General features: G+C 47.0%; 1 protein-coding gene across 1 annotated transcript; it reads left to right on the top strand.

Moving 5' to 3' along the window:
* Positions 1-161: 161 nt before the first annotated feature.
* Positions 162-11,712, top strand: LOC309328442 (vomeronasal type-2 receptor 26-like; the record flags this gene model as incomplete). The annotated part of the gene is made up of 5 exons (XM_081838438.1): positions 162-449; positions 1,382-2,242; positions 8,119-8,331; positions 9,961-10,087; positions 10,811-11,712. The coding sequence occupies 5 exons, from the start codon at positions 162-164 to the stop codon at positions 11,710-11,712; spliced, it is 2,391 nt and encodes a 796-aa protein (XP_081694564.1).
* Between the last annotated feature and the right edge of the window lie 938 nt (positions 11,713-12,650).

Below are 12,650 nucleotides of genomic sequence, written 5' to 3'. Positions count from 1 at the left end.
CATTGAGGAAAAGAAGCTCCCTTTAGTCCACATAGTTACACTTTTCAAAGCTACCTTACTTCTTCTTTACATTTTCTTCCACTTCTTTTTTCCATTCATCTCTTTTTTACCAACATAAGAGAAACCCTTCTGATACAGAATCCATCTCTTGTTCTAGCATTATGCCTAAGAACTACCAACACATCTTGGCTTTGGAGTATGCGGTGAAGGAAATCAATGAAAACTCACAGCTCTTACCCAATGTCACCTTGGGTTTCCACATCTATGACAGCTATTTAAGTGCAAAGTGGACCTATCAGGCCACTCTGCTATTTCAATCCACTCTAGACAGGTTTGTCCCCAATTTCAGATGTGGTGTCCAGAATAGTCTGACAGCAGTCATTGGAGGACTGGACTCTGAAGTATCCCTTTACATTGCAACCATCTTGGATATCTATAAGATTCCACAGGTAGGTTATATGTGGAGTATTGGAATCCATTATTTTTTGCTTTCTACTTTCATTTCATTGATTGGGATCAGAAATGGGCGAACATGAAATAATAATACAGATCTTATATTTATTTATTTATGACTTTCTTGTGCTGGCTGAGAAAGACATTCTTCATGAACATTCATTGCAGCTGAATGTTGTGGCTAATCAGATAAGGATTAACTTTTTATCTGCATGTCAAGGTCCACACTCTGAGAGCCAATCTGAACATGTGTAAAAGTTCAACCAAAAATAAAACATGCTCACCCCTTTGGCTACAGTGTAGGAGGGGAGTCTATATTTATTATGAACCTGAACATGTTGCAGATGGGTATGAAACCAACCTTTTCACTGCCTCATACTTCTTGCTCTCTGAGCCAATTGCATTTGATATCAAAATAATAGGCTGTGGAGTAGGACAGGGTCTTATACAGACACACTGTCACCAGACCTCCCTTCTCATGAAAAGGTGAGTGGCTTTCAGGGTCTTCAGATTAGTGCAAAATTTGTCTGACTTTCAGAATGGAGAGTACTCGCTTCCAAGTTCATAAAACACCTTAGAATATAGCTTTCCCCATTTATAAAACAGCCATTTTTGAGGTGGATGAGATGAAGAATTGTTTAACTCCATTCTAATGGAGTGTCCTAGCAAAGGTATTTGAATTCAAGTCTATTTCTTTTCATTAGAGTCAACAGCAGTTATCCATTAAGCATTGAACTCACTAGATGACAATAGACTGGCTCCCATTTCCTGAATATCAGATTCCTTTCTGTGTCACAGGAACAATCAAATTTCTCTTTCTTAGAGGGTTATTCTATTAATTGAATGTGGATTGAGTCCCCCCCAAAAAAACATTTGAAAATGGCATTCTTATTATTGTCTTTCTCCCCTGTTGTGAATACTTCCTTAGCTCATTTATGGTTCTGCTCCTGTGATGAATGATAAGACCCCAGGCCTTTCCTTCTACCAGATGGCACCTCAGGAAAGCCAACAATACATGGGGATTCTCTCTTTGCTGCTGCATTTTAGATGGACGTGGATTGGGGGTATTGTGATGAATAATGACATCGGAGAAAGATTTGCACATATTGTAGTTCCTCTGTTTTCCAAGAATGGTATCTGCTTTGCTTTCCTAGAAAAAATCCCCAGTTTTAATTTTGTCAGTGGAATTAATGATATGCTAGAAATGGGAGCAAAAATTCATGATACCATAACTGCCAGCAAAGCCAATGTGGTGGTAGCCTATGGAGAATCATATTCCATGACCATTTTCAGATGGTTTCCATATGTATCACAACTCGAACACATGAGCGAGCATCCAAAAGGTACAGTATGGATAACGACAGCACAAGTGGAGTTCACTTCATTGGTCTATCAAAGAACGTGGGAAACTGAATCATTCCATGGAGCTCTGTCTTTCAAAATTCACTCCAGTAATATACCTAGTTTCCCCCAATTTGTTGCAAGCAGAATCCCATTTAGCAGAACAGAAGATGGTTTTATTACAGCATTCTGGAAACAGGCATTTGGATGTGAGTTTCCAAATACTGTTGTGGAGAATATAAATGGAGATATTTGTACAGGGCAGGAGAAGATGGAGAGCCTTCCAGGGGCTTATTTTGAATTAACCATGACTGGTCACAGCTACAGCATCTACAATGCTGTCTATGCTGTGGCCCATGCTTTACAAGATATGTCCTCATCTGTACCCAAACGGAGAGGAATGGTGGATGAAAGAGGACCAAAGCTTCAAAATCAACAGCTCTGGCAGGTACCGGAATCAAAATCCTTCATTTGGCATCACGCTGTATATTGAATGTTTTTCTCTCCCATTTCTTACTGTGCTAACATTTTCTTCTTCCTTCCACATTGACAGAATAGAATAGTCCCTATGTCAATCTGCTATTCTGTTTTAATGTTTGTGGTTTGTTAATTTACTATATGTACATTGTACTAATTTTTGCAGATTCATGTACAAGTCCTTCATGCAATCTCTTTGTCATCAAGAATGAGCATGTCTTCCATAACTGTAATGGGATAAGGGGTTGCTTGTGCGTAAGCGCCGAACTGCTCCAAGCTGAGTAGTTGGCTAAAACTTTCCCTGACCGGACAGCCCTTACTTCATGGCTGTCTTAATCACTGGCAGAATCCGTCAGTGGGCGTTTCCTGAATTTCTTCCAACATAAAAGCTCCTTGACGGAGAGTCTCCGCCTGGATTCCCTGCGCGACAGCTTTCTGCGCAGACTGGGCGTCCCAAGGGGAGGTCCTGAGCTCTCTCCACTGGTCTCGCTGGAAGCGTCCCTGAGCCTTCCCTCCGACGCCCCCTCCTCCTCTCCTTCCTCAGTGGAAGCTCTCCCTCTTTCCCTGCTGGTTCCCTCCCCAGCGTCCGGGAGCCTTGCCACCCCCCTGGGCTCCGATGGCAGTTCCCTGACATCCACCTCCCCTCCAGGACCCCCCTCACCCCCGGTCTGTCCCCTCTCTTTGGCCAGTGATGCTGGGAACCCCCGGAAGGAACCGTCCCCATCTTCTGATGACTCGAACACTGCTCTCCACTTACTACTATCTCTTCCCACTGGAGAATCTTCCCAATCCAATTCCATCCCCTCAGATACTTCTCCTCCCTCCTGCTCAGAGGCCAGAAACCCCGCAAAATCCTCTTCGTCATCTGTGGTGCCAAATTGCTCCTCCCAGAACCTCGCTAAAGGTCTGGGCCTCCTTGGGAACCTGCGGTGAAACTCTTCCAGGAGAAACTCATCCTTGATAGTTTCCGCTGACACCCATGCATTTTCTGACTCAGGCTCCCCCTCCCAAGCCACTAGATACTCCACCTGTCTTCCCTTCCACCTTGAATCTAGTATCTCCACTGCATGACTGCTGCGCTCCCTCTCTTCTACCTGTGGGGGCACGGGAACCTCTCCCTCTCGTCCCTGAAATTCCCACCCTTCTCTGTATGGTGAGAGTAATGATCTATGGAATACCGGGTGTAGTTTCATGTTGTCAGGCAATTTGAGCCTAAAGGCCACCGGATTCACCTGCTGTGTTACCTCGAAGGGTCCCAGTCGCTTTGGCCTTAATTTCTTGCAATCTCCCTTGAACGGTAACCCTTGGGTTGACAACCACACCCAGTCCCCAACCCTTATGGTCTCTCCTTCCCTCCGGCTCCTACCTGCCTGCCCTTTGTACACTTCCTTGGCCCTCTCCAAGTTCATCTTAAGCTGTTGGTGCAGTGCTTCCATTTCTTCCACAAACTGTTCTGCCGCTGGTACACTCCATCTCTCCTCCCCTCCCCCTGGGAAGGCCCTGGGGTGACAAGCATAATTGGCCATGAACGGGCTCATTCCCGTGGACACATGCTCCGCGTTATTGTAGGCAAATTCGGCCAAAGCTAATTTCTCTACCCAGTCATTCTCCCTCTCGCTGACGTAGCACCACAAGTACTGTTGGAGTATACTGTTCGCTCTTTCCGCCTGCCCGTTGGTCTCCGGGTGCCTGGCTGTCGAGAAATTGACCTCGACGTATAGTAGGCTCATGAGCTTCCTCCAGAACCTGGACGTGAATTGTTTTCCTCTGTCTGATACAACCCTCAAGGGGGCGCCATGTAGCCTGAAAATGTGTTCCACAAACAGCTTGGCGGTTTCCTCCGCCGTCACCACATGCGAGCAAGCAATGAAATGGCACATCTTAGTTAACAAGTCGACTACTACCATGACGGCCGTTTTGCCCCTTGATTTGGGCAAATCGGTCATAAAATCTATGGACACTGCCTCCCATGGTCTTTCTGGTGTGGGTAATGGTTCCAGTAACCCCACGAGTGCCGCCCTTTCCCCCTTGGCTCGCTGGCAGCGGTCGCACCCCCTTATGTATTCTCGTACATCTTCCCTCACCTTTGGCCACCAGAACTGCCTGGTGACTAGCAACATGGTTTTGTGTTGACCAAAATGTCCCGCTGTGGGGCTGTCGTGTAATTGTTTGAGTACTCTACTCCTCAAATCCCCCTCTGGTATATACAATGCCCCCCTGTAATACCGTGCCCCATCCTTTTCCTCAAAACCCCCCGGGTTTCCTCCTGCTCCCCTGAGCTCCCTGATCTTGTTTTGGGCGTACTTGTCGTCTGCCGTCCCCTCTGCAAGCTCCTGTCGCCCTACCAGCACTCCCACACACACACATCGGTCCTCGGGTATCACATGTCGTTCTTCCGGCGCTCTCTCTCCTTCCAGATACTCGGGCTTCTGGGAGAGGGCGTCTGCTCTGACGTTTTCCTCCCCCAGTACGTAACGAATCTCAAAATGGAACTTGGAAAACTCCTGCGCCCACCGCACCTGTCTCTGGTTGAGTACCCTTGCCATCCTCCAGTATGCCAGGTTCTTATGGTCCGTGCACACCTGGATCTTGTGCTGCGCCCCTATTAGCAAATGTCTCCAGCATCGAAACGCTTCATAAATAGCCAGCAGCTCCCGGTCATACACCGTGTAGTTCTGCTCCAACTTGTTCAAATTCCTGGAGAAAGAGGCACACGGTCTCCAGTCGGACGGATTCCCCCCCGGCTGAAGCAGTACTGCCCCCACCGCTCTGTCCGATGCATCGGTCTCCAGCCTCATTGGCTTCTGTAAATCCACGTGCAAGAGCTGCTCTTCCGAAGCGAACGCCTTCTTTAGCCTTTCAAAAGATTGCTGCGCCTCTTCCGTCCAGACGAACTTCTTCTTGCTACTGAGGCAATCTGTGATGGGTGCAGTTAAGTGGGCAAAGTTTTTGATGAACTTCCGATAGAAGTTTCCAAACCCCAGGAACCTCTGCACGTCCTTCCGGGTCTTGGGTGTCTTCCATTCCAGTACCGCTTGTACCTTGCCCGGATCCATAGCTAGGCCCTTGTCTGACAACTGGTACCCCAGGAACTCCACCTCTCGGGTGTGGAACTGACACTTCTCCAGTTTGACCCACAGCTGGTGCACCTGTAACCTCTTTAGCACTTCTCGGACATCTCATCCTCCGAATAAATCAACATGTCATCTAAGAAGGCTACGCAATTCTTGTACAGCAATGGTCCCAAAACGTGATGCATGAAAGATTGGAAACACGCCAAACCCCCTTGTAATCCAAAAGGCATAACGAGGTACTCGAAGGCCCCCAGAGGGGTGAACATGGTGGTTTTCCATTCATCTCCCTCCCTCATCCTGATCAGATTGTACGCTCCCCTTAGGTCCAGCTTGGTGAAAATCTTTCCCTTCCTCACCCTGGTCAAAATGTCATCAATCCTGGGCATGGGGAAGGCCACTGGTTCTGACACCGAATTGACGGCCCGAAAGTCCACTATAAGCCTGGGCTTATTAGTGTCCTTCTTGTCCACAAAGAACACTGGACTGCCTCCCACCGCCCTTGATTCCCTTATGAAACCTCTTTTTAGGTTCTTGTCTATAAATTCCCTCAACTCCTGCATCTCCCTGTCCGACATGGCGTACAGTTTGCCCACTGGCAGCTGGGCTCCTGGGAGTAGGTTGATTTGACAGTCAAAGGGCCTATGAGGGGGCAGTCTATCCGCTTCTTTCTCACTGAAGACATCTTGCAAGTCAGCGTACTGCGGTGGTACCTGCCCCTTCTCCCCCACCGCCATCCCTGCCACTCTGGCTATTGCCATCCTCAGGGTTTCCCCCCGTGGCAGTGTTCCAAGCAGTGGGCTGACCCGAATGAGACCGTCCGCTGGTGCCATCCCACAAACGGATCATGTAGCGCCAGCCAGCTCATTCCCAGTATGATTGGTGGCCCCGCCAGGGTGGCTATGTGAAAGGCAATGATTTCAGTGTGCCTGGCAACCCTCATTCTCATGGCAGGCGTCTGGTGTGTCACCTCTCCTCCCAGGAGTTCCCTCCCATCAATGGTCGTGACTTGCAAGGGACTGCCTAGAAGCAGAGTCTGCAGTTGGTGCTCTAACGCAAATTCCTTGCTAAGAAAATTGCAAGAACTGCCTGAGTCCAACAGAGCCTTTATCTTGAGTGGGTGGCCTTTGGGGAGCACTAGCACCACTTCTATGGCGATGGCTGCTCGGGGGGGCTCTGGCTTGGGCACATTTACTGGTTGTTTGCCTAGCTGCTGTGCCCTGTCGTCGGCAGCCAAGCGTTGGCTTTTCCCTGCTCCTTAAGCCCCTCCTCCTCACTCCCAGCCGCCCCCACCATTCCTTGCCATACCTTTCTTTGAGGGCAGACCTTGGCAAAATGTCCTGGCTGTTGGCAGAGAAAACACTTTTTGGCTGTTTTCCCCTCCTTCTTTCGAACTTTGCTAGAGTTTGAACCCCCCCCCCCGCGCGCGCGCCCGCGCGCCTCCGATCTCCATTGGCTCCACTGGCGGGGAAGGTTGCTCTGGTATTTCAGGAATGCGGAAGTCATTCCAACGCTCTCCTCTGCCTTCCCGCTTCTCTAGAGCCCGTGCTTCCTGCCGCGCTCCAATCGCAAGCACAGCTTTGGTCAGCTGATCCATCGACTGCGGGCGGGGCGCGCGGGAAAGTTCGTCCTTCACTGCGGGGGCTAGGCCTTCCTCAAATAACATCTGAATCGGTTCCGAAGTCAGATCCCACCCCAGTCGGTGTATGAGCATGGCAAATCGCGACCAGTACTCTCTGACTGATTGGTTCCCTTGTTTGCACGCCATCAACTGCCTGCGTACAACGCTCTGCTCAATTTGGCTGGAAAACATCAAATCCATGGCTGAAAAAAACTTCCTCAAGTCTTTTAAGGCAGCATTATCAGATGCCATCAGTGGTCTAACCCACTCTCTGGCCCCAGCCTCCAGATGTCTGATCACGAAGGCTACTCTTGCCCCCCTCGTCCACCAAGTCATCATACTGCAGGTCCAGTGCATACTGCACCTCTGTCTTAAATGCCTGGTAGTCCCTCGGATCGCCCCCGAACTTATGCACCAGTCCCAGTACCTTCCTTGCAATGGGGGTGGGTTTCCCCTGTGCATCCTGAGCCCGCCTTTCATCAAGCCGCGCCGCTAGTAGAGCCAGCTTTTGTTCCAAATCTCTGTTTCTCTCCTCCAGAGTTGGTCCTTCCCTGGCTCCCTCTGCTCCGCCGACTCCTCCTATTTTCTTCATGATGCCCCCTCCGCACAAACAACGTTGAGGACTGACGGATTGCTGTAATGGGATAAGGGGTTGCTTGTGCGTAAGCGCCGAACCGCTCCAAGCTGAGTAGTTGGCTAAAACTTTCCCTGACCGGACAGCCCTTACTTTGTGGCTGTCTTAATCACTGGCAGAATCCGTCAGTGGGCGTTTCCTGAATTTCTTCAAACATAAAAGCTCCTTGACAGAGAGTCTCTGCCTGGATTCCCTGCGTGACAGCTTTCTGCGCAGACTGTGCGTCCCAAGGGGAGGTCCTGAGCTCTCTCCACTGGTCTCGCTGGAAGCGTCCCTGAGCCTTCCCTCCGATGCCCCCTCCTCCTCAACTTCCTCAGTGGAAGCTCTCCCTCTTTCCCTGCTGGTTCCCTCCCCAGCGTCCGGGAGCCTTGCCACCCCCCTGGGCTCCGATGGCAGTTGCCTGAAAATAACCCTTTTCCCACACAAATATACAAAGTTGTTTTGCTGCTGCCATTGAACCTTAATCTGAAAGACCCTAATGCAGCCCTTTCTAAAGTCTTACCTTTTCTCTTTCAATTTAGCTCCATCGCGTTCTCAGAGGTGTTTCATTTAACAACAGTGTGGGGGACAAAGTATTCTTCAATGAGAATGGAGAGGTAGTAGCTGGATTGGATATTGTCAACTGGATTCTGCACTCAAACCAGTCCTTTCATCTTGTGAAAGTTGGAAGCGTTGCCAACCAAGCATTCACTATCAGAGATGATGGCATAACGTGGCACAACTGGTTTAACCAGGTATGGTACAATTTTTAGCAGACAAGGAAGTATTCAAATGTTGAGTGAACATTCACTTCTAATCTGTACATTTAATTTCTTTGGGCAGTGTTCAGCCCAAAGCACAATCTGCGGCTTATATGGCCTAATTATGTGAACAGGGTGCTTGCAGAAATGTGTCTGACTACATGCCCTCTCAAGGGGACACGGGTGGTGCTGTGGTCTAAACCACTGAGCCTTGGGCTTGCCGATTGAAAGGTCAGTGGTTCAAATCCCTACGATGGGGTGAGCTCCCATTGCTCGGTCCCTGCTCCTGCCAACCTAGCAGTTTGAAAGCATGTCAAAGTGCAAGTAGATAAATAGGTACCAATCCGATGGGAAGGTAAACTGCATTTCCGTGCACTGCTCTGGTTCACCAGAAGCAGCTTAGTCATGCTGGCCACATGACCCAAAAACAGTCTGCAGACAAATGCCGGCTCCCTCGGCCAGTAAAGCAAGATGAGCGACGAAACCCCAGTGTCGTTCGTGACTGGACTAACTCTCAGGGGTCCATTACCTTTTTTTTACATGCCCTCTCAAACCCTTCCCATCATGGCTGGTGAAATCAAGTGAAGGAGAGTTGATCCGGTGGGTCCAGGTTGAATATTTCCTTGTGGGAAGGGGTGGTACCTGCTGCTCCATCTACACTCGCTGAGAGAAGCAGAAAATGAAATAATAGTCCATATTTACCCTCTAGAAGTAATTTAAAAGAAACTAATCGGATCCTCTTGAAGGACTCATTCCAATAATAATTGTGAAAACTGGCAATTTAATTATAATCTCTGGAATGATGTTCAATATACCATTTTGCCACCCTATATATATATTCTGTTGTTTCACCTCTGTTTTCTGCATTCCCCTCTCCTATTCCCTTGTATTAGATTGATTTATTGTTTTTATTACATTGGTAATATTTGCTAAGGGGTAAATAGAGGGAAGAAACTCTGAAACAGAATGTGACTCTATCACAATTATTAAAAATATGGGATAAGTATAAAAATGAATTAAGTCCAGGTATCTCCCCTCTGGCTTCTGTAATAAAACTAATAGATTTCTTAGGAGAAATCAGGTATCACATTTCATTAATGGGGGGGGGGAGTTCATAATTTGGAGATTTAATAAAGAAAAATAGGATTGTTGCCACCATGTTACAAATATTTTCAATAAGATGATTTTTGTTGAAAATACTGTGCCCAAAATATGCATTAAAACAAGAGTCAATTTGGAGGGAAATGGCAGTGAACAAAATCACTGTCATCTTGTAAAAAGAAATGGAACCAAAATGATATTCCAGCTCTGAATTACTCTTTTTAAAAACATGGCAACAATAGTGAAATCATACTACTGTATAGGAAGCAAAATTGCGACCAAATTTAGAGAAACCTGTTCAGTTTTTACAATATGTTGCCTGTGTAGGTATAAATAAAAGAATAACACTGTACCATATTAATTGTTTGTAGAAAAAGAAAATGGTGGTAGCTTTGAGCCCATTCATACATTACTGAATACAGTAGTCTTGTCACTTTGGAAGCATATGGAAAATTCCTGGAAATTTAAGGATTCCAAGCTCTTCATTCTGAACATTGTTCTCCTCTTTCATATTTGGATTAGACGCAGCCTCTTTCCATATGTACCGAGAGTTGCCACCCTGGGACCAGCAAGAAGGTGAAGGAGGGGGAGCCATTCTGCTGCTATGATTGCATCCCATGTCCAGAAGGGAAGATTTCAGAGCAGAAGGGTAAAAAATATATTCTCCTGGTTTACCAAGTAGACCAAATATAATCCAGAGGAATAGGTATACAGAACTGCTTTTTTTAAAAAAGTGGTGTGACGTTATTACTCTTCTGCACTCTGGGACATATGTTTTGCTATATATGGTGGGCATCATTCTTTATGATAACAGAATTAAAGGTGATATGGTCATATAAGAGCAGATGGTTTCCACATACATGTCCACATACTTTATCAAACAGTAGCCAGGGTGGGCGGTTTCCGATTCTAGTGGCGCTTGAACAGCCAATGATGGTGTGAAATGAAATATGTGCATATACTATGCATATTATGACACAGAGCAGGGGTAGGCAACCTAAGGCCCATGGGCAGGATGCAGCCCAATTGCCTTCTCAACCTGGCCCACGGATGGTCTGGGAATCAGTGTGTTTTTACAAGAGTAGAATGTGTCCTTCTATTTAAAATGCATCTCTGGGTTATTTGTGGGGCCTGTCTGGTGTTTTTACATGAGTAGAATGTGTGCTTTTATTTAAAATGCATCTCTGGGTTATTTCTGGGGCATAGGAATTTGCTCACATCTCCCCAGAAAAATATAGTCCGGCCCACCACATGGTCTGAGGGACGGTGGGCCTGTAATTTGAATACATGGTTTTTATTGGTCCTGGAGGAATGATTTTGGCGTGTTCTTTCAAGATTAATGGAGTAAGACAAAACCTTTTTCATTTTTCAGATATGAACGACTGCCAGAAATGCACGGATGGGAACTATCCAAACAAAAAACAGGATTTCTGTGTTCCCAAGACTGTAACCTTCTTGTCTTATGAAGAACCATTAGGGGTCAGTTTATCTTGTTTTTCTCTGTCCTTTGCTTTGATCACAATTCTGAACCTAGGAACATTTATGAAGCACCACGACACTCCCATCGTCAAAGCCAACAACCGCGACCTCACCTACATTCTCCTCATCTCCCTCTTGCTCTGCTTCCTTTGTGCTTTACAGTTCATTGGCCGACCTGAGATGGTGACATGTCTCCTGCGACAAACAGTTTTTGGAAGTGTCTTCTCTGTGGCTATTTCTTGTGTCTTGGCAAAAACCATCACAGTGGTTCTTGCATTCATGGCCACCAGGCCAGGATCCAGGATGAGGAAGTGGGTGGGGAAAAAGCTAGCTAATAGCATTGTTCTTTCCTGCTCTGTTATTCAAGTAGGCATTTGTACTTTATGGCTGGCAACCTCTCCTCCATTCCCAGATGCTGACAGGCACTCAATGACTAAAGAAATTATACTAGAATGTAATGAGGGGTCTGTGACTCTGTTTTACTCTGTTCTTGGCTACATGGGCTTCTTGGCCATTGTCAGTTTCATTGTAGCATTCCTTGCCAGGAAGTTGCCGGACAGTTTCAACGAAGCCAAGTTTATAACTTTCAGCATGTTGGTTTTTTGCAGTGTTTGGTTGTCCTTTGTTCCAACCTACCTGAGCACCAAGGGAAAATATATGGTTGCTGTGGAGATCTTTTCCATTTTAGCCTCCAGTGCTGGCTTGCTGGGTTGCATCTTTTCCCCCAAATGCTACATTATTATTTTGAGACCTGAGCTGAACAACAAGGAACAGCTAATAAGAAGAAAAGAATGAATAATTTGTGTCTTTATACAATAGTTTGTGAGAAACTTATTTTCAGCAGCTACCCTATGTAATAGTAGTGATGTATGGAAGTGAGAGCTGGACCATCAAGAAGGCTGATCGCTGAAGAATTGATGCTTTTGAATTATGGTGCTGGAGGAGACTCTTGAGAGTCCCATGGACTGCAAGAAGATCAAACGTATCCATTCTTAAGGAAATCGGCCCTGAGTGCTCACTGGAAGGACAGATCGTGAAGCTGAGGCTCCAATACTTTTGCCATCTCATGAGAAGAGAAGACTCCCTGGAAAAGACCCTGATGTTGGGAAAGATGCAGGGCACAAGGAGAAGGGGACGACAGAGGACGAGATGGTTGGACAGTTTTCTCGAAGCTACAAACGTGAGTCTGACCAAACTGCGGGAGGCAGTGGAAGACAGGAGTGCCTGGCATGCTCTGGTCCATGGGGTCACGAAGAGTCGGACACAACTAAACGACTAAACAACAACACCCTATGTAATGCCCTGGCTGCAGAATAAAGGCCAATTTAAAGTCAAATTTGACCAGAAAAGCACTACAGTCTGTGCCACTGAATCTGCTACATTGAAATACAGTGGAACCTCGGGTTGCAAACGTGATCCGTGCGGGAGGCACCTTCGCAACCCACAGCGTTTGCAACCCGCAGTGCCACGTCTGCACACACGTGGGTCACAATTCAACACTTCTGCACATTCGCAAAGTGCGATTTAGTGTATTTGTGCATGCGCGAGCGCCAAAACCCGGAAGTAACCCGTTCCAGTAGTTCCGGGTTTGGCGCAGTGCGCAACCCGAAATCACGTAACCTGAAGTGTCTCTAACCTGAGGTACCACAGTACAGTAAGCCCATAACTTATATGGGGGTTACATTCCAGGGATTGCACTGAAACCAATATTTCAAATTGTCAAAATGACAATG

The sequence above is a fragment of the Podarcis erhardii genome (genome assembly GCF_964252035.2).
Source record: "Podarcis erhardii genome assembly, chromosome: 13".
In the NCBI taxonomy this organism is placed as follows: Eukaryota; Metazoa; Chordata; class Lepidosauria; order Squamata; family Lacertidae; genus Podarcis; species Podarcis erhardii.
This window is presented reverse-complemented; position numbering and strand designations above follow the sequence as displayed.